Consider the following 21558-nt stretch of genomic DNA (forward strand, 5'->3'; position numbering starts at 1 on the left):
AAGTTTCTGACTAAAGGATTGGAGAGCATGTTCCATTTCCTTGCCGATTCGATCAGAAGCAAAAACTGCACTGAATGAAAATAGAGAGTTGTATAAAATATGCCCTACGCAGCGGTTATAGTGCAACAACTGTTTGTGATTAATATTAGTCAATTTCTACATTTCTGTACCAGTTAAATTATAAACAGTATCATTGATATTTTTTGTTGGTAATCTTAGGACAAACATAGAACTGATTAGCATGGATCAAACATCAAAATACACAAAGCGTGCCCAACATGGATGGTTTAACAAGATTTAAACAGCTTCCTTGTTCAACCATTATTACAGAAAGCTTTTGAACAAAGTATGCCAGATTCGCAAATTCTTTAATTATATGCAGTATTGTTGACACCATGGTTGCAAGTTTGGCCATGCTGTCAGTGGCATTTATCAACTTTTGCTGAGGCTACCAGTAGGAAGTTGAACTCAAAGACTCCACACTAGTCAAGGTTTACAAGTGACCATTAGCCTTCACGAAAGGAAAACAAACTCATTTCAGATTTTAATGGACAAAATTGAATAAGTTTATTGGCCAAGTACGTACACATACAAAGAACGTGCTTGGTGCTCCGCTTGCAAAGTAACAACATGACCATAGAGTAAACAATTAAGAATAAAGCATAAACCATTAAAACATTAAGAATAAAACATAGTAGACACAAAATGCTGGAGTAACTCAGCGGGTTAGGCAGCATCTCTGGAGAGAAGGAATGGGTGACGTTTTGGGTCGAGACCCTTCTTCACACTGATGTCAGGGGAGGGGGCGGGACAAGGATAGGATGTAGTCGGAGACAGGAAGACTAGTGGGAGAAATGGGAAAGGGGAGAGAATAGAGCGAGAAAGCAGCGCGTATCTGAAGTTAGAGGTTAATGTTCATACCGCTGAGGTGCAAACTACCCAATCAAAATATGAGGTGTTGTTCCTCCAATTTGCACTGGTTTTTGGTTCTTGGTCCTCCAAAATATTCCAAATGCAATTTAAACTGGAGGTGGCGGAGTATGGACTTAAGCAAGAAGGGCTTCCTGGAGAAGAGCTGCCTTAAATTTAGTTGCGTCTGGTTGAATAACTATAGTAGGGTGAAGGCTATTCCATGCTTTCATTGTGCGAGGGAAGAATGAATTGCTGTACACATCTGTCTTGATAGCTGGTATCTCAAATTGAATCGAATGCCCTCGTCTACTCCCGATAGGTTTGGCTTTGGTGGAGATGTGGTAATCTATGTCGAGCTGACCTCACTCCGACAATGGAGGAGGCCCAGGATAGAAAAGTCAAATTGGGAATGGGAGGGGGAGTTGAAGTGCTGAGCCACAGCGAGATCAGGCTGGTTAAGATGGACAGAGCGGAGGTGAATTCCATTTCTGAAAAGGTACTTTAGCCATTGTTGATCAATATCCATAAAGATAAAAACTGGAATTTCACATGGTTAACACAAGAGTATACCAAAGAGTTCATTATACTCATTAGAAATTGAAGTATTTGCATACATTAGAGGTTATCGCTCAGAACACAAATTCAGTAAAGTTTAAAAATGTTGAGATAAGAGATTGAATTCAGTAAACAAAAAATGACTGGCCATTTAAATTGATACAACCTCAATCTAATGGCTACAAAAATCAAACGCGAATAAACTTGGTCTCTCCACTAATTAACACTATAGCACAAACATCCTTAATACAACAAAATGGGATTTGCCGGTGTAACAAGAAAAAAACAAAACTGCAGAATCGCTGACACGGATGAAATAAAGAGCAGTTTCCTCAATCTAGCTGATACATGGACTGGGAGGAATCAATGCTGTTGAAATGGGGACACTTGCATTCAAGGATTAACGTTACCTGGATACAATCAAATATGAAGTTAGAAAGAAAATGCACATGAACATTTAGTAACTCCTTATATTAACTATCTCTCGTCAAAGATTGGCTGCTATGCTGAGTGTTTTAACATTGTTTTAATGTTAATGTATTCAAGAGCAGGATTCACCCACCTCCTTGGTAATCTTCTTTACAGAAAAGTAATCACGAACATGTCACATTGTCTGATACTAGCATTGCTGAAACTTGCAGGATTAACATTTTTTAACCTTTCCTTGGTTCAGAAAAATATCTCAAATCCATCCAAATTGCATTGTGGGATTTTGATAAGTTTTAAAATTTGAAAATTTCTAATAGACTTCCACTTAATCTTTGCTCGCAAAGTTTTCTAGTCTACATATGATTAAATAAGGCCATATTTTCCCCAATTAAAATCACAGCATTTCTATCACACGCTAGAACGATTATTTGAGAATCTATGGACTTGAACTAAGTTCTGAACAGCAAATTCCATTTTAGTTATTTGTTCCTACATTGCATTTTTAAATCTGGCCACGACTGCCCCGACCTGTTCACATTTAAACAGTATAGTACAGATGGGTATACTATACATAGTACTACTACAATTCTAATTTTATTTTTTACTTGCCCCAAAAGATAATTGAAAATTAAAACGGCCTGAATAATGAAATTTCAGAGTTGCTGTTTGTGCTCAAAATTAATTAGCATGATATCCTGGGTCAGACTTTCTTTTGCTCCACTAAACAAATAGGAAATGTTCAAAATCAGAGTTCAGGTGTGACAAGAATGTTTGAAAAGTTAGATAAACACAGGTCGAAAACCTTCCAAAATGCAAACAGTGACACTGTTTCCACTTGCTAAAAGTAGAGATATATTTCTCCTGTCAAACCTGGTGACTACACACCAGTAAATACTTTGGAACCATATCCTGTGGCTGTCTGCTGACAATTACTTTCATAAATGTCAACAGGCATAGGCTTTTCTAGTCATAAGGTAAACAGGAGGTGATATAGTTTAGTGTACTTGGACTGTCAAATGGTGGAAGGCACAATATTTATTTGCTGCATACACATCCTAGAGACGAATTTAGATAAAATCAGCTTAAGGACAAATTGATGGGTGAACACCAACCACAGGTTTTATGAGACTGGAAATAAAATTGAAGACATGTCATATTAGTGACAATCACAGCAATTAGTTTCATCTTATTCGCCGATGAACCGGATTTTAGTACACTTATCCCAAGAAATCTGTACCTGGCATTTTGCTACAGTACACAATAATAGGCCCCTGGTTATTTCTATGAAGCTGTTAGCCATACTACTGAAAAGGAAAGTAAAATAATTTATTTTTGATTTAAAGCCACAAAGGAGGAGAAATGTTCACTTGGATTACTGGGTTAGGAGAAGCTTCATGCCAAGTCCAGGATGGTGGACTGAACCATTCCACACTCAGTTTCCCCCTTGAGAGTTGTGAGGCACAGCAGCTGCAATCTGAAAAAATAGTTTATCCAACAGCTGACAAGTCTGGGGGCGGGGACTCTCCTGCTGCCGAAGCCTTTTAGGAGAGGATCTAGTCACTAACATTCTAAGATCATTTGATGAAGGCTTGATTGCTTTCAGGAAACTACACCCAGGGGCAAGCTGGAAGAAACTGCCAATCACAAGAACATTGGTTATACACAGTTATTTGAATGCCACCATTCTCTTCTCTGTTTCAGAATTAAAGTTTCAAGCTTGCTGGATTAAGAGAGTATCACTGCAAGTTGATAAGACACAAAATGCTGGAGTAACTCAGCAGGACAGACAGCATCTCTGGAGAGAAGGAATGGGTGACTTTTGGGGCAAGACCCTTCTTCAGTCTGAAGAAGTCACCCATTCCTTTCTCCAGAGATGCTGCCTGTCCCTCGTGAATTACTCCAACATTTTGTGTCGATCTTCGGTGTAAACCAGCATCTGCAGTTCCTTCCTACCATGCAAGTTGGTTGGATTTACTGTAAATTATGTCTGGATGTACAGCTGCTTCATCCCCAAATCCCATTTTCTAATGACACAGAGGCATTTATTTTTCAAAAGAAATTCAGCAAAAATGCAATTACTGAAATTTGGAATATTTTAAAAGGGTCTTACTTGTTAGCGGATCAGCTTCCTTCTACCTCCACGGCAGTTACAATTTAAAAACATGTCAGAAAGTAGCGAGATATTTTCGTAACAATGGTAATTTGGCTTTCACTTGTGAGCAGCTTTTCTGCAGATTGTTTTCCTTCATTTCGTACAATCACTCTATGCTTTGCATATGCCTTAAGATCTCCTTCAGTTGAAAGTGTTCCTCTGTAGGCAATCTTTAATCACAAGATATTAAAGAGCACTCACCCTAGCTGATACCAAACACTGAATGCAAGGGACTTCAGTTGTACATTCAGGGTTTTGAGAAACTTTAGAGTTGAGATGGCACAATCTCTGTTGACCATGCACTGCAAATAGCTCGGTATGTGGTATACGCACTCAACACTTGCTCAGTGTTCCATTAGATTTCAGATTCGATCATTTACAATTAATTGCTTAATTGCAAAACATCAAAAGTGACAAATCTATACTATTTAATAGCTTTTGATGTTCTCCTGTAAATTAATTCACAAGCTTTGTGGGACAATTGGACTAGGTCAATTCTATATACCTGTCTCCTGCCAACATTAGCTACTGTACAAATTTAATTTATTTCCATTTATGTTGGTATCATTGGCACTAATTGCAGTTGAGGTGGTGACATTGCAGTCCTCTACGTGGGTTAGTCAGGCAGGGCAATCTAAGAGAGAAAAAATACGATGACAGGCAAAAAATAGCCGGTTTAGTTTAGATACAGCACGGAAACAGATCCTTCTGTCCATATAGTTAATGCCAACAGCGATCCCCATACACTAGTTCTATCCGACACACTAGGGACAATTTACAGAAGCCAATTAACCTAGAAACCTACATGTCTTTGAAATGTGGGACGAAACCGGAACACCCGGAGAAAACCCAAACGGTCACAGGGAGAATGTACAAACTGCATACAGGCAGCATCCAAGGTCAGGATTGGATCTAGATCTCTGGCGCTGTAAGGCAGCAACTCCACCACTGCGTCACTTTGCCGCTCAAACATTCTAACAAAAAAAGCAAGTGATCAAAAGTCGCATAATTCAATGTGTTCTGCTGACTGCAAAACAAAGGAATTTTACATTTCCAACCCATAATTGCAGGCAGGTTTGACAATTTGCAGCCAGTGGTGTTCCTCTCATGTGTTTGCTGCTCTTACTTGATGATAGATGTCAAAGATCTGGGAGATGTTATCAGAGTAGCCAGGCAAGCAACTGCATTTTTACTTGGTGCATGCACTGCCTCAATAGCAAGGATGCCCTTCCTCAAATTAGGAGACTAAAACTGCACACCAGATGTGGTCTCACCATGGCCCTATACAAATGCAGAAAGATTTTCCCCCAACTCCCCCTCTTGCCTTCCCAAGGAAGATATACAGTAGACAAATTATCAAATAGCAAGAGGAAACAAGGGCATTTGGAAGAAACTGATCACAAAAAAACCTCTAAACTGAAAGATATGTTTCTATATTGTGTCATACCACATACTAACTGCTGCACCATTGGGCCACCCTTATGAGATCAGGGTGGGGGAGGAAAGAAAGTTGGTTGAAAAAATGCCAATTGCCACTTTGTAACCTACGCCTGCTGATTTTCTGGGCCTTGCTGGGTCAAGGCATGAACTGCATTTACCAAGGATGGGCTACCAAAATCAAAAACTGTACATTCAGAAAATATCCCATTCTGACCATGTGATGGCAGGAAACTTGGTCATCGCTGACACAGCAGATTATTGGGCCCAAAACATTGCTCAGAGGAACTTTTTGCAATAATGTCCCAAGGGTGGGTGATAAATCCCAACGTGTGCAAGTTTTGATTCCCTGACTGGAATGTATTTCTCCCTGGCGTATGACTTGAGATCCTTCACGATTCCTTGATGCCACACTCAATCAAATGTTTCCGTAATGCCAAGAGCAGTTTCTCATTTCATCAATTTAGCTGTTCATTCCATGCTTGGAACCAGGAATCACTGGTATTCCCAAACGGGATACTTGCAAGTGCCACGAGACACAATTATCAACAACGCCTTCCATATCGTTTGATAATAAGCGATCGACTGATTAGGCAGTAATTTGCCAGATGTCCTGCTTTTTGTGGATAGAATATATCCAATAGTCATGTAGGTGACACAATTGCAACTGTTTTGAAACAGCTCAGCTTGGCTAGTTCCAGAGCAAGACAAATTTGCAGGATTAACTAAAATGACAATTAATGGAAGGGTCCCAGAGTATTTTGGAAAGCAAAAACAAAGTGCTGATCCATGATAAAAGTTGCACCTAATTTAACACTCACCTAAAAAGAACATACTATATGCCATTTAACAAAGAACATTCATGAACTAGCCAAAAAAGTAACCTATATTACACAAAAATCATTTCACATCTCAAAGGTCAATGAGATCCAAACCAACAACATTAAATATTACTGATATAGAGGCCACGTTTTGAGACACAAGGTCAGAAATAAAGATTCTTAGCTGCACTGTCATTAGAGCAAAACTGGAAAGTTGATTCATAAGGCACTTTGCAACTTTGGATGAGCCAAGTCTTTTTTTTAAACAAAAATTAAAGCCTGTAATTATGTCAGTCGGAAACAGCCAATTTACACAGAAAGCTCCCATAAACAGCACCAAGGTGACAACTAGATGATCAACGTGCTATTATAGAAATTAATGCACAAAGCATTTGCAATAAGGTAGACGAACTAAAGCATAAATAGAAGTGCATGGGTACGATCTGATCCACATAGACCACATAGCAACACTGTGCATCATCATTGAACAGTCTATTGAATGGAATACGCCCCTGTACATCAACTTCATCGACTTTGAGAAAGCGTTTGACCAGCTTAGACAGGACAACACTATGGGGCCTAACGGCCTAAATTCCCACCAAGATCATAAACTTAATCAAGAACTCGTATGATGGAACCTCATGCAAAGTTATGCATGCAGGCCAGCTCTCCCAGAGCTTTAGTGTCAAGATGGGTGTCAAGCGGGGATGTCTACTGTCGCCATTCCTGTTCCTCCTGGCAATTGACTGGATCATGATGGAAACAAATGAAGGGAAAAGAAATGGAATTCAGTGGACAATGTGGGAACAGCTAGATGACCTTGACTTTGCAGACGACATGGCTCTCCTTTCACACACACAGATACAAATGCAGGAGAAGACGGACAGACTCTTACAAGCTGCAACAAAACTGGGTCTTACACCCAATATAGCAAAGACACAGGTGATGAAGATCCACTCCAAAGCCAGCAACCCAATCCTCATGCACAGCACTGCCCTGGAGGAGGTAGAAACATTCACATACATTGGCAGTGTGGTGGACACCACCGGAGGGGCAGATGCAGACATAAAAAACAGAATCAATAAGGCTAGGGTGGTGCTTAACACGCTCAGGAAGATCTGGAGCTCAAAATACATCTCAATCAACACCAAAATATGCATCTTTAATTCAAATGTGAAACAGGTAATGCTGTATGGATCAGAGACACGGAATACAACAAAAAACGCACAACAAACAGGCTGCAAATATTCATTAACACCTGTCTCAGGAGAATACTAAACATCTGGAGGAGACAAAGTAAGCAATGTGGACCTATGGAAAAGAACAAGCCAGGATCCCATTGACTTACAAATTCGAAAGAGAAAATGGAGTTGGATTGGACACACCCTCCGAAAACCTGCCACCCTACTCACCATTCCACTGTGGTGTGAATAAACCCACTTCTGTTACTTTCTAAAAACAATTTACCTTATAAACTTTAATAAATGCGCTCCCCCCCCCGGAGGACCGGCACCCGTCCCGGTGTGCCCCGCGCCTGACCCTCCTCCCATACTGCAGCGCGTCACAGAGGCTGTGGCAGAGGGTCCAACAAGATAGCTCCTCACTGCTCCCCGCCGATCGCAGCAGGAGAAATGGGGCCGAGTGCCTTCTCCCTATCCACTCTCACCCACCAACAGCCCCGGGAGACGCTCCCCTCCCGGCAACGGGTCCATGCCGTCCCCATTGTTCCCCGCTGCAGATTGCAGCCGAGCTGCAGGAGACGCTTTGGCCGACGTCACTGCTTTTCCCCTCTCCCTCCCTCGCTGGTACACGGCCATGGGGGCACTCCCTGCCCGGCAATGGCTCCACAGTTGGGCCGAGGGGGAGCGGGAGGGGAGAAGCGGGAGGACGGGGTGGAGTGGGAGGGGTGAAGGGGATGGGGGAGGGTTGGGGATGGGGTGAAGGGGGTTGGTGACGGGGAAGGGTGTGCTGCACCAATGTAGGAGAGGTTTGGACCCAACGGGTCCACTTGGTCTAGTAGTTATATAATCTTGCCCTTAATTTAATATTTACTCATTACAGTTCCACCACTGATTTTCTGGCACTCTTGGTTCCAGAGCTTTGCTGGTTTATGCAGCTGGCCAAGGAAGTGGGCTATGGGGATAGATGTGCTGGTTCCAGCTGGACTGGACTTCCAGAGCCCCGGTTGCAGGTTGCAAATTCAACCCACCGATCGACCATGGAAGTCCCGATGAGGTCAGGATTGGCTGCCTTGCCCAGCCCAGGTGCCACATTTTCGGAGACTTCCACGACGGGGGATTTCTCGCGGAACCCCTAGTGACCTCTAGCGGTTGAATCGACAAATTGCAATTACTGACTGTTTTGCTGAAAAATGCAAGGCAAAATCGGAATGGCGGAAATGAAATATGAAAGCGGAAACTTTCCGCCAAATTTGGAAGGGTTGGGAGGGGGGGAGGGGTGCAGTGATCAGTGATGAACTTGAAACGAATCAAAAGATTGGCACAAAAAATGTCACGCAAGCAGTGGCAAATGTTTAAGGAGACAATTCATGGCACTTAACAAAAACATATCCCAGTGTGGAAAGGTTCCGAAGAGATGGATGAATCAACAATGGAACCAAGGAAAAAGACAGTTGAGACAGAGCTGTTGGTGGATCTGAAGACTGTTGGATTCTGAATTTATCTCAAAGGGCAAGAGAAAATCTAGAAAATCAACTAAGGGGAAAAATAGAAAGGAATATATGTTTCTTTCAGAGATCCAAGTGAACCACAGCTTTATAAGAATGAGGGCAGGGAAGAGAGTTTTGGTGAACAGGATGACAGAAAAATTGGTGCCCTGAAACAAATACTTTACAGAGAGATATTGGACTGTAGGCAATGAAGCAAAATGTGGGAAAATATGAAATTGTTCATTTTGGAAGTACAAAAGAATCAAGTATTATTTAGTTGAAAAATTGCAGAAATTTGCAGTCCAGAAGTAATTTTGGGCTTCTTGTGCACGAAACACAAACATTTGCACAAGTACTGCAGGTAACAAGGAACCTTGGCTATTATTTTAAGGGGTATAAAATTGGCAAATGCTTGCTGCATCTGTAGAGGAACTAGTGATCTCACATCTAGAATAGTGTGAACAGTGATCTCCCTATTAAAGGAAAGGTATCTTCAATTGTCTCCAATGAAATTTAACTTGGATGCCCTCAGATATGGAGGGATCGCCCCACAAGGATAAACAAGTTGGGTTGCTGTTCATTAAAGTTTGGAAGAATAAGTTGTTTTTTTTCTGAAACAAAAGATTTAGAGAGTTGGCATGTAAATGCTGAGGGAATACTTCTCATGAGAGAGGCCCGAATCAAAGCTTTAAAGATGTGAGTAAAGGGTGTAAGTGGAACTATTTTAAATGGGCATCTTGGCTGGCATGGATGAGTTGGGACAAAGTTATACAGCACAGAAACGTACCCTAGGATATCATTTCAGATGATGGAATCTGAAGAATTACAGAAAGCCATGATTCTACTAAAGGGCAGAGATCGTTTGGGAGTCTGAACGAACTTCTCTGGTTCCTATTATTTGTGGTCATATTGCAGTAATTATTGGATGCAATCTCCTGCCACATTGGTACTGTGGTATTAAAACTCTAGTACAGACCATGGAGAATTAAACTTTCAGCAAGGGTGCAAATATTACAGGATTTAATGCCAACCGTACATTGTGTAATGAAGTTAAACAATGGATCTAAAATGCTTGTTTTCTATTGTCAAAGTTGATTCTTAGAGATAGTATAATTATAAACCTAAATTACTAAACAGTGTAACAATTATACATGGGTAGAATTACTATTTACTAGCATTTCAGATAACAGGCAAGACTTCCAAACGCCATATATCTTGTATGCGAACCTTGAACTCTAATTGATGAACAAAATGTGAAGAATTTGTTTCTCATTTAAAACAAAATAACTGCCAGTGTTAGTAAGCAAGCATTTTGCTTTAAAAGGTGAGCATCAGAATAAGGCTTATGGATAGGGACTGCTCATCTTGGACATATACGTGTCAGTGGCAAATGGGCAATTTTAAGATAATTTGGCAGGTTAAATAATTCAGGCCAAAAGACCATTTTCAGTCATCATCTGCTGCCATTACCAATTTGACGAAGTTAAAACAAAACAAAGTTGGCATTTAACCTTAGTATCCATTTCTTCTAGAGGAAAACTAAAGCCCCAATTGTACAGCAATTCAAGAAAACTGAACATGATACTGCTACAACAACCTCCCTACCAGCTGTTAATATTCACATGCCTGGTACATCTCAAATGAAAAAAGTTCTCAGACTACTCAGATAAGGGGTGAACTCATGCAAGTCGTCCGTGTTTGATGTCACTTTTGAGCCATAGATCACAAGAAAGATTCCAGGCAAAGAGCATGAACCCTGCAGATGACCCATCCCCAGTGTATATGAAACAATCTAGCATTCACATTTACCAGCAGCTTGTCCACGTGAAGAAAATGAAGCCCATGCGAGATTTACATGTGTGCAAGGAAATGCAGGATTTGCTTTCAGAGTTCAGTTTGCTTTGACAATTGAGTCCAGTGATTCTCAGCATCATGCTTAGTAATTGATGTGTTTAGTTAAATTTTATTTCTAACTTTGTTCTTCATTTTGACATTTAAACACACTCGAAGTTTGTCAATTTGCAGGACCATTTCAATGCTCTACCCATTCAATAATCTGAAAATAGCACAATTGCAATCCCTTCCCTGATACCAAGATGGATAAAGCACAGATAAATTGTGCCTAGGAGCTTACTGGTCTTTGATTCATTGCTTATGTTATTGAACCCTAACCCAAATATTAAACTTAATTCAAAATTATTTATACTGCAAGAAATAAACTGATTGTTAAAATTATCTTAACTGCGGGTAGATTGGTGCTTTCTTTAGGCTATGGCTTGGACGCTCTGGAATTGTGTTGTTAAATGAAGCCCAGAAGCTGCCATCAGTGACTGCCTGCTCCCTCTCAGGTGATCTATCTTGCAAGTTTCAGTAGCGGGTAACCATTTACACGTTACTTTTGACCTAATTTTCTATTTACACACAGGTATGGCATTTGTTATCATTCGCAATGCTCATGACAAAGCGGCGGCAGGTGCTCTTAAACTGTCTTGCCATATTTCTCCACACACCACCCCATCCCCTTTCCAGCATCCTTTCAACCACACTGCTGGTGGGGACAGTTAACTTAAGGGGCAATTCATAGACACCACATGGGCTTTGGTAGCACAGGATACAAGTGAGACTGTAAAACAGTAAATTCAGACAAATATACCCGTGAAACTTTCTTGTCTCATGTCCTGATAACCTTATGGAACATTCCTTCCAACAAAACACAGAACATATGTTCAATTGCTTTTTCAAAATGGAAACAAATGTAATATGCATTTCACTGATTTAGTGGTTTATTTCCTGGTTGTCTGTCTGAAAATTCCTGAAGATGCCCAGCCTGTTTGGCGACTGTGGCCCAAGATTGATGCCAATAGAAACTGAAACCTGAAAGTGGAATGACAGGCCAATATCATTAGATTTATGACAACGTCCATGTTCTCCTCCTGACCATTTTAGTTAAAGTCACCCTAAATATCATTGGAGAAATTAGAAGGAAAATATGAACTCTTCATTCCCCAATGAATTGGATTCAGTTACTGTGTCACAAATGGCTTTAGCCTTCTGATGCCTCCTTCAGCGTGATACTCAAGCCCTGAGCAGGATGCATTGAAAACGGTTCATTTTGGTTGCACCAAGCCTAATAATATTTCCACATGTTTACCATTCATTGAAAGAAAGCTTGACCACTTCCCCCTTCTTTCAGGACCAAATCCAAAGTATTAAAAGACCAATAGAGTGAAAGTGACACAATTATGTTTGAAAAATGTATTTAAAAATCATACAAGGAATAATCCCTTAAATTGAAGTCAGCTTTCTACAATAGACAATATAAGCATATTTCAGCAGAAACTAACAAGCCTCATCTGCTTGATACAATTTATATTTGAAAAACATTCTTTAGAATGTACATAACTCCATAATAGTGGTCTGCTTAGGAAGAAAATTAAAATCCACCCAGGGCTGATCCAAACCCAGCCTGAATACATACCATTTTCCATACATGACCACTGCCATACATCTGAAACTTATTATCAATTTTGTTTGATAATAAATATTTTAACATAATATTATGCAAGGATACAGCCGACATCCAAGTAGTTCATCCTGATCTTATTGAAGTGCTGAGTTCGGCCACCACACAATGTCTTGACCCGAACTCATCTTTCTAATCAGTGTGTATAACAGACCCGAACCCAATGTAAAACCAAGTCAGGTCGTTTGGCTTAATAGTGGATAGAAAGGAATTAATTTTTAGCTTTTAATTCATGATTTGTTGGGTCTGTTTAGTAAATGATTGGATGACAAGCAAGACAAAAATTAAAAACTATGTCAGAATTGAGCACAAAAATTGTAAAAGGCTGGAATGAAGAGAACCATCTCAAATTGAAAATGTATATATTTAAAAGTCTGTCACAAGCGGGGGAAGCAAGGGAAAAGTATGAATTGAATTGTGATACATATATTGCCAACTTCATTGCTACGGTAGCTCGTACAAGATCCTCAAAGTACATACATTTTCAAATTCAAGGCTCATTAAATGTTTGGCAAGGAAATATCCATTCTTCCAAATCCACTGAAATATTGCATCAGATTCCTTCCCAGTCAGAAGTTCTGCAATTCACTTACAAGGACTCAGAATAGTATCAAGTAGAATAGGCACCATATCTTAGTGTTCATAAAAGTTAAAAGGAGCAAGCCAAGGATGCAATATTGGCAACATTGTAGAATGTTCTGAAAGCACCCATATTGCTCTATGATTGTCCTGCAAATATTTTGAATAATTTGATTAATTTACAATGCAAAGGCATTTAATCTAATATACTGCAGCAATTAAAAATACTGCATCTGTTCAAAACAACATCTCAAAGGCTACAGAGAAATATGGATAAACATGTTAGCCTTCACCCAAAACATATCAGTTGCATCCCCTCACAAGTTGACTGAGGGAAGCAGTCCAAGTGATCAATAAAGAGGAAAAGATAGTAAGAGTGCAAGAAAGACATTACTTGGCAGACCACTCCATACATTTACTACCCTCCACAGAAAATAGTTCAACCAATATTGCAGAACTTGGAGCCTAGTGCAGCTAAGTTCTGAAATACATTGGCATTAAGGGTGTTTTTTAAATAAAAGCAAGGATGTTTTGTAGGTGTAAATGACCTCATGGATACGGCAAAATGGAGATCAAAAAGGATGAGAATTTTAGGTCCAAAACAAAACTGGGAAACAGTATATGACAGCAAACCTAAATTGAGGACATTTCACCAATTTAGGAGCAAAGAGGTCCTTCTGCAGTTGTACAGGGCCCTAGTGAGACCGCACCTGGAGTACTGTGTGCAGTTTTGGTCTCCAAATTTGAGGAAGGATATTCTTGCTATTGAGGGTGTGCAGCGTAGGTTTACTAGGTTAATTCCCGGCAGGATTGTCATATGTTGAAAGACTGGAGCGACTAGGCTTGTATACTCTGGAATTTAGAAGGATGAGAGGGAATCTTATCGAAACATATGATTATTAAGGGGTTCGACACGTTAGAGGCAGGAAACATGTTCCCAATGTTGGGGGAGTCCAGAACCAGGGGCCACAGTTTAAGAATAAGGGGTAGGCCATTTAGAACGGAGATGAGGAAAACCTTTTTCAGTCAGAGAGTTGTAAATCTGTGGAATTCTCTGCCTCAGAAGGCAGTGGAGCCCAATACTCTGAATGCATTCAAGAGAGAGGTAGATAGATTCAGGAGTTATGGGGAGAAGGCAGGAACGGGGTACTGATTGAGAATGATCACATTGAATGGTAGTGCTGGCTCGAAGGGCCGAATGGCCTATTCCTGCACCTATTGTCTATCGTTTTAAAACCTGCACTTACAATTCCTGCATATTCTGAATTATGGGTAGTCACTAAAATAATTAAGTTGGGAGAGCTAAAATGACTGGAATTAGAAAAGACCAGAGCGATTTGTTTAGTTTGGTGGTTGGGAACGATAACCCCTACATTTTCTGACACATATTCAACCAGTATAAAAACAGTCCAATATCTCATTTGACAGTGATATCCATATATTTACCACCACGAATAGTTCAAAAATACCTCTTCAGCTGACAAGTTTCTTCATCTATCTTTGAATGTGCTCTTTCAATAAAAGCCGTGACTTTATCAAATATAGATGGCTGCCTGTTATCAATGTATCTTCCATACTCAAGGTCACATCAAGTATTAAAGTATATATTTCAAGCTTGTCATGGACACCTGGATGTCGAAATCACAGTTGCTTATCACCACACCTTTTCAAAATTATGTCTGCCCCTCATGGGTGATGGAAATTGTACACACAATACCAACTACATCAGGTTGGCTGGTACAGTGTATTCTAAAGTGAGGAAGGTACAAGACTTCTGCATGACAGTTCAAACTTGCCTGATCTTGCCAAGTAACAAGCAAGGAAAGACTGGGATTTGCACATTTAAATGTTCTAAAAATATTAATATTTGACCTTGCAATTTACACACAATGAAGCAAAGTTCTCTCTCATCAGTGGAAATAAAAGCTTTCCAAGGAGGAAAAGTAGAGCACCTTCTGGAGGAAAGTTCAGGGTTCCTTGTCAACTGATGGAATAACTTCACCAAATGAAGGGTGAAAATGAGATTAAGAGAAATCTGGTTATTGCAAAAGCAGTAGATTAAAGAACATGGAGGGCAAACCATTGGAGGATTAGATGAACGAAAAAAAAAGCATTAGTTTGGTGATCAAATGACAAGTATCACTTGACAAAAATAACAGTTCATCAATTTGCCTGGATCGACCATCTTGAAGAGGGAACTAAAGCAAGACTCAAAAACCCCAACAAAGCATTTAACCAGCAGGGCAAAAAAGTAACATAAAACAGACATTTTAAATTTTCATTCCGACATTGATGCAAGTCATTTCCAAATATTATCAAACAAAATGTCCAAGCAAATGATAAGCAGATCAAGAGCGCAGGAGTAAGTTATGATGAAAAAATGTTGCCTGAAACAAACTTAATAACAAAAACCAACACAGATCATCTTAATGTACATGTACATTCTTTTGTAAAAAATAACCTAAATTTGTGCCATTACATTAACAAAAAAACTCTCAAGTACTTTCCAAATGTTAGGTTCAAGCACAATCCAATCCAAGGCCTTTATCAGGGCATGGTTACCAATTGAACTATCTGGCAATGTACCAATACAAACACGTTGGTTAAAATACAGAAAAAAGATAAACACAACTTGAAATGGGCCACTATTTTTTCTATTCTCTCGAGGGGGAAGGAAGGGGGGAGGGGGAAGGAAGGGGGGAGGGGAAGGAAGGGGGGAGGGGGAAGGAAGGGGGGAGGGGGAAGGAAGGGGGGAGGGGGAAGGAAGGGGGGAGGGGGAAGGAAGGGGGGAGGGGGAAGGAAGGGGATGGGGCGGGGGAAGGGGCTGGGTCGGGGGGGAGAGGTAGGAGAGAGGGGGAAAGGGAGGGGGGGAAATGGAAGTGGGGAAAGGGGGACGGGGGGGACAGGGAGGGGAAAGGCGGACAGGGAGGGGAAAGGGGGACGGGGGATAGGGGGGGAAAGGGGGACAGGGAGGGGAAAGGGGGACAGGAAGGGGAAAGGGAGGGGGAAGGGAGGGAAAAGGGGGAAAGGGAGGGGGAAAGGGAGCGGGAAGAGGGAGGGGGAAAGGGAGAAATGGAGGGGGAAGGGAGGAAAGGGAGGGGCAAGGGGGAAAGGGAGGGAAAGGTGAGGGGGGGAAAGGTGAGGGGGAGAAAGGGGAGGGAGCGGGGGGGAAAGGGGAGGGAGCGGGGGGGAAAGGGGAGGGAGCGGGGGGAAAAGGGGAGGGAGCGGGGGGAAAGGGGAGGGAGCGGGGAAGGAGCGGGGGGGGAAGGGGAGGGGAAAGGGGAGGGAGCGGGGGGGAAAGGGGAGGGAGCGGGGGGAAAGGGGAGGGAGCGGGGGGGAAAGGGGAGGGAGCGGGGGGAAAGGGGAGGGAGCGGGGGGAAAGGGGAGGGAGCGGGGGGAAAAGGGAGGGAGCGGGGGGAAGGGGAAGGGGGAAGGAAGGGGGGAGGGGGAAGGAAGGGGATGGGGCGGGGGAGGGGGAAGGAAGGGGCTGGGTCGGGGGGGAGAGAGGGGGAAAGGCAGGGGGGGAAATGGAAGTGGGGAAAGGGGGACGGGGGGGACAGGGAGGGGAAAGGGGGACAGGGAGGGGAAAGGGGGACAGGGAGGGGAAAGGGGGACGGGGGAAAGGGGGACAGGGAGGGGAAAGGGGGACAGGAAGGGGAAAGGGGGGAAAGGGAGGGGGAAGGGAGGGAAAAGGGGGAAAGGGAGGGGGAAGGGGAAAGGGAGGGGGAAGGGGGAAAGGGAGGGGGAAAGGGAGCGGGAAGAGGGAGGGGGAAAGGGAGAAATGGAGGGGGAAGGGAGGAAAGGGAGGGGCAAGGGGGAAAGGTGAGGGGGGGAAAGGTGAGGGGAAGGGGGCGAAAGGGGAGGGGGGGAAAGGGGAGGGAGCGGGGGGGGAAAGGGGAGGGAGCGGGGGGCAAAAGGGGAGGGAGCGGGGGGGAAAGGGGAGGGAGCGGGGGGGAAAGGGGAGGGAGCGGGGGGGAAAGGGGAGGGAGCGGGGGGGAAAGGGGAGGGAGCGGGGGGGAAAGGGGAGGGAGCGGGGGGGAAAGGGGAGGGAGCGGGGGGGAAAGGGGAGGGAGCGGGGGGGGAAAGGGGAAGGAGCGGGGGGGAGGGGAGGGAGCGGGGGGGAGGGGAGGGAGCGGGGGGGAGAGGGGAGGGAGCGGGGGGGAAAGGGGAGGGAGAGGGGGGAAAGGGGAGGGAGCGGGGGGAAAGGGGAGGGAGCGGGGGGGAAAGGGGAGGAAGCGGGGGGGAAAGGGAGGGAGCGGGGGGAAAGGGGAGGGAGCGGGGGGAAAGGGGAGGGAGCGGGGGGAAAGGGGAGGGAGCGGGGGGAAAGGGGAGGGAGCGGGGGGAAAGGGGAGGGAGCGGGGGGAAAGGGGAGGGAGCGGGGGGAAAGGGGAGGGAGCGGGGGGAAAGGGGAGGGAGCGGGGGAAAGGGGAGGGAGCGGGGGAAAGGGGAGGGAGCGGGGGGAAAGCGGGGGGAAAGGGGAGGGAGCGGGGGGGGGAAAGGGGAGGGAGCGGGGGGGAAAGGAGAGGGAGCGGGGGGGGAAAGGGGAGGGAGCGGGGGGGGAAAGGGGAGGGAGCGGGGGGAAGGGGAGGGAGCGGGGGGGAAAGGGGAGTGAGTGGGGGGGAAGGGAGGGAGAAGGGGGGGAAGGGGAGGGAGGGGGGGGAAAGGGGAGGGAGTGGGGGGGGAAAGGGGAGGGAGTGGGGGGGAAAGGGGAGGGAGTGGGGGGGAAGGGGAGGGAGTGGGGGGAAAGGGGAGGGAGTGGGGGGGGAAGGGGAGGGAGTGGGGGGGAAAGGGGAGGGAGTGGGGGGGAAAGGAGAGGGAGTGGGGAGGAAAGGAGAGGGAGTGGGGGGGAAAGGAGAGGGAGTGGGGGGGGAAAGGAGAGGGAGTGGGGGGGAAAGGGGAGGGAGTTGGGGGGGAAGGGGGAGGGAGTGGGGGGAAGGGGAGGGAGTGGGGGGAAGGGGAGGGAGTGGGGGGGGGAAAGGGGAGGGAGTGGGGGGGGGAAGGGGTGGGGGGGAAAGGGGTGGGGGGGAAGAGGAGGGAACGGGGAGGGATGGGGGGAAAGGGGAGGGATGGGGGGAAAGGGGAGGGGGGGAAAGGGGAGGGGGGGGAAGGAGAGGGAGGGAAAGGGGAGGGAGTGGGGGGGAAAGGGGAGGGAGTGGGGGGGGGAAGGGGAGGGAGTGGGGGGGGGAAGGGGAGGGAGTGGGGGGGGGAAAGGGGAGGGAGTGGGGGGGGAAAGGGGAGGGAGTGGGGGGGAAAGGGGAGGGAGTGGGGGGAAAGGGGAGGGAGTGGGTGGGAAAGGGGAGGGAGTGGGGGGGAAAGGGGAGGGAGTGGGGGGGAAAGGGAGGGAGTGGGGGGGAAAGGGGAGGGAGTGGGGGGGAAAGGGGAGGGAGTGGGGGGGAAAGGGGAGGGAGTGGGGGGGAAAGGGGAGGGAGTGGGGGGGAAAGGGGAGGGAGTGGGGGGGAAAGGGGAGGGAGTGGGGGGGAAAGGGGAGGGAGTGGGGGGGAAAGGGGAGGGAGTGGGGGGGAAAGGGGAGGGAGTGGGGGGGAAAGGGGAGGGAGTGGGGGGGAAAGGGGAGGGAGGGGGAAAGGGGAGGGAGGGGGAAAGGGGAGGGAGGGGGAAAGGGGAGGGAGTGGGGGGGGAAAGGGGAGGGAGTGGGGGGGGGGGGAAGGGGAGGGAGTGGGGGGGGGGGGGGGGAAGGGGAGGGAGTGGGGGGGGGGGGTGGGGAAGGGGAGGGAGTGGGGGGGGGAAGGGGAGGGGGAAGGGGAGGGAGGGGGGGGGAAGGGGAGGGAGGGGGGGGGGAAGGGGAGGGAGGGGGGGGGAAGGGGAGGGAGGGGGGGGGGAAGGGGAGGGAGGGGGGGGGGAAGGGGAGGGAGTGGGGGGGAAGGGGAGGGAGTGGGGGGGAAGGGGAGGGAGTGGGGGGGAAAGGGGAGGGAGTGGGGGGGGAAAGGGAGGGAGTGGGGGGGGGAAAGGGGAGGGAGTGGGGGGGAAAGGGGAGGGAGTGGGGGGGGAAAGGGGAGGGAGTGGGGGGGGAAAGGGGAGGGAGTGGCGGGGGAAAGGGGAGGGAGTGGGGGGGAAAGGGTGAGGGAGTGGGGGGGAAAGGGGAGGGAGTGGGGGGGAAAGGGGAGGGAGTGGGGGGGAAAGGGGAGGGAGTGGGGGGGAAAGGGGAGGGAGTGGGGGGGAAAGGGGAGGGAAGTGGGGGGGAAAGGGGAGGGAGTGGGGGGGGAAAGGGGAGGAGTGGGGGGGGGAAAGGGGAGGGAGTGGGGGGGGAAAGGGGAGGGAGTGGGGGGAAAGGGGAGGGAGGGAGTGGAGGGGGGAAAGGGGAGGGAGTGGGGGAAAGGGGAGGGAGTGGGGGAAAGGGGAGGGGAAGTGGGGGAAAGGGGAGGGAGTGGGGGGAAAGGGGAGGGAAGTGGGGGGGAAAGGGGAGGGAGTGGGGGGGGGAAAGGGGAGGGAGTGGGGGGGGGAATGGGGAGGGAGTGGGGGGGGGGAAAGGGGAGGGAGTGGAAGGGGAGGGGAGTGGGGGGTGGAAAGGGAGGGAGTAGGGGGGGGAAAGGGGAGGGAGTGGGGGGGGGAAAGGGGAGGTAGTGGGGGGGGGGGGAAGGGGAGGTAGTGGGGGGGAAGGGGAGGGAGTGGGGGGGGGGAAGGGGAGGGAGTGGGGGGGGGAAGGGGAGGGAGTGGGGGGGAAGGGGAGGGAGTGGGGGGGGGAAGGGGAGGGAGTGGGGGGGGGAAGGGGAGGGTTGTGGGGGGGGGAAGGGGGGAGTGGGTGGGGGGGGAAGGGGAGGGAGTGGGGAGGGGGGAAGGGGAGGTGAGTGGGGGGGGAAAGGGGAGGTAGTGGGGGGGGGGGAAAGGGGAGGTGTAGGTAGTGGGGGGGGGAAAGGGGAGGTGTGGGGGGGGGGAAGGGGGAGGGAGTGGGGGGGGAAGGGGAGGGAGTGGGGGGGGGGGGGAGTGGGGGGGGAAGGGGATGGGAGTGGGGGGGGGAAGGGGAGGGAGTGGGGGGGGGGAAGGGGAGGGGAGTGGGGAGGGGGAAGGGGTGGGGATGTGGGGAGGGGGAAGGGGAGGGAGTGGGGAGGGGGAAGGGGAGGGAGTGGGGAGGGGAGGGAGTGGGGAGGGGAAGGGGAGGGAGTGGGGGGGGGGAAGGGGAGGGAGTGGGGAGGGGGAAGGGGAGGGAGTGGGGGGGGGAAGGGGAGGGAGTGGGGGGGGAAGAGATGTAGCGGGGAAAGGGGGGAAGAGAGGGAGGAGGGAATGAGGGAGAGGGAAGTGAGGGAGGAGGAAGAGAGGGAGGAGGAAGAGAAGGAGGAGGAAGTGGGGGAAGAGTGGGTTGGGGGTGAAGAGTGGGTTGGGAGGGAGGGGTGGGGGTGGAGGAGGTGGGGGTGGGGGTGAGGGAGGGAGGGAAGGTGAAGGCCGGCTGGCTGGCAGGCAGGCCCGAGCCTAGGCCCTATATCCCACTCCCAGCAGCAAATGTCGGCCATGGCGGACGACAATTCGGCCGGGCAGAGCAGAGCGTTTCGGGAAAAGAAAGAGAAAACGAGAGAGGGAGAGAGAGCGAGCGGGGGAACATGGAAGACCAGACAAGGCCGGGCCGGGCAGGGCAGGGCAGGGCCGTACAGGCCGGGCTGGGCAGGGCAGGGCCGTACAGGCCGGGTAAGGCAGTGTACTCCAGGCCGGGCGGGCGGGCGGGCGTGGCTGGGCCAGGCGCCGCTTACCTTGTGGATTCTTTTCAGAGCCATGTTGCGGTGTGTGTTGATGGTGTGTGCGGGCGGGGCAGGCGGGCGGGTCGGTCGGTCGCGGGGTCTCTCCGCCTCTCTCACACACACAATAACGGGGCTGAAGGCGAACCCGGAAAAGCCGCCGAGTCCGCTCGGAGAAGCCGAGAAAATGGAAGGGACCGGCCGACCGAAAGTAGTCCCCGTGTAGCGCTCCGCCCGTCGCAGGGAGGGGGAGGGGTGCAGAAAGTAAACCCGCGCCCAGTGTGTGTGTGTGGGGGGGAGGAGGTGTGTTTGTTTGTGTGTGGAGGGTGTGTGTTTGTTTGTGGGGAGGGGGGTGGTGTGTGTTTGTTTGTGGGGAGGGGGGCGGTGTGTGTTTGTTTGTGGGGAGGGGGGGTGTGTTTGTGTGGGAGGGGGGGGTGTGTTTGTTTGTGTGGGGTGGGGGGGTGGGTGGGGTTTGAGTGTGGGTTTGTGTGTGTGGGGGGGGAGTATGTGTTTGTGTGTGGGGGGGGGAAGTGTGTGTGTTGGTGTGGGTTTTGGGTGTTGGTGTGTGTGTGGGTGGGCGGGTGTGGGTTTTGGGTGTTGGTGTGTGTGGGTGGGCGGGTGTGGGTTTGGGTGGGGGGGGGGGCATCGGCTGCAAATGCAAACCCCAGATATCAACACCGATCCCTTCCCTCCACAGATGCCTTCTGTCTCGCTGAGTTACTCCAGCACTTTGTGCTCAGTGCAGCCGCTTCCTCAATCCCACCCCCTCCCGTTTTCTTGTTTGATCTGTGCGGCTGAGT

The 21558-nt window shown here is 48.2% G+C and overlaps 1 protein-coding gene across 1 annotated transcript in view; it reads right to left on the bottom strand.

The window, feature by feature from the left end:
- Window positions 1-20978, bottom strand: part of ube2d2 (ubiquitin-conjugating enzyme E2D 2 (UBC4/5 homolog, yeast)) — a 33153-nt gene extending 12175 nt beyond the window's left edge. The window contains exon 1 of the mRNA XM_078411512.1: window positions 20774-20978. Within this exon, the coding sequence (XP_078267638.1) occupies window positions 20774-20797 (24 nt within the window). The 5' untranslated portion in view covers window positions 20798-20978. The remainder of the gene's footprint in view (window positions 1-20773) is intronic.
- Window positions 20979-21558: the final 580 nt, after the last annotated feature.

Source organism: Rhinoraja longicauda, chromosome 14 (assembly GCF_053455715.1).
Source record: "Rhinoraja longicauda isolate Sanriku21f chromosome 14, sRhiLon1.1, whole genome shotgun sequence".
Classification (NCBI taxonomy): domain Eukaryota; kingdom Metazoa; phylum Chordata; class Chondrichthyes; order Rajiformes; family Arhynchobatidae; genus Rhinoraja; species Rhinoraja longicauda.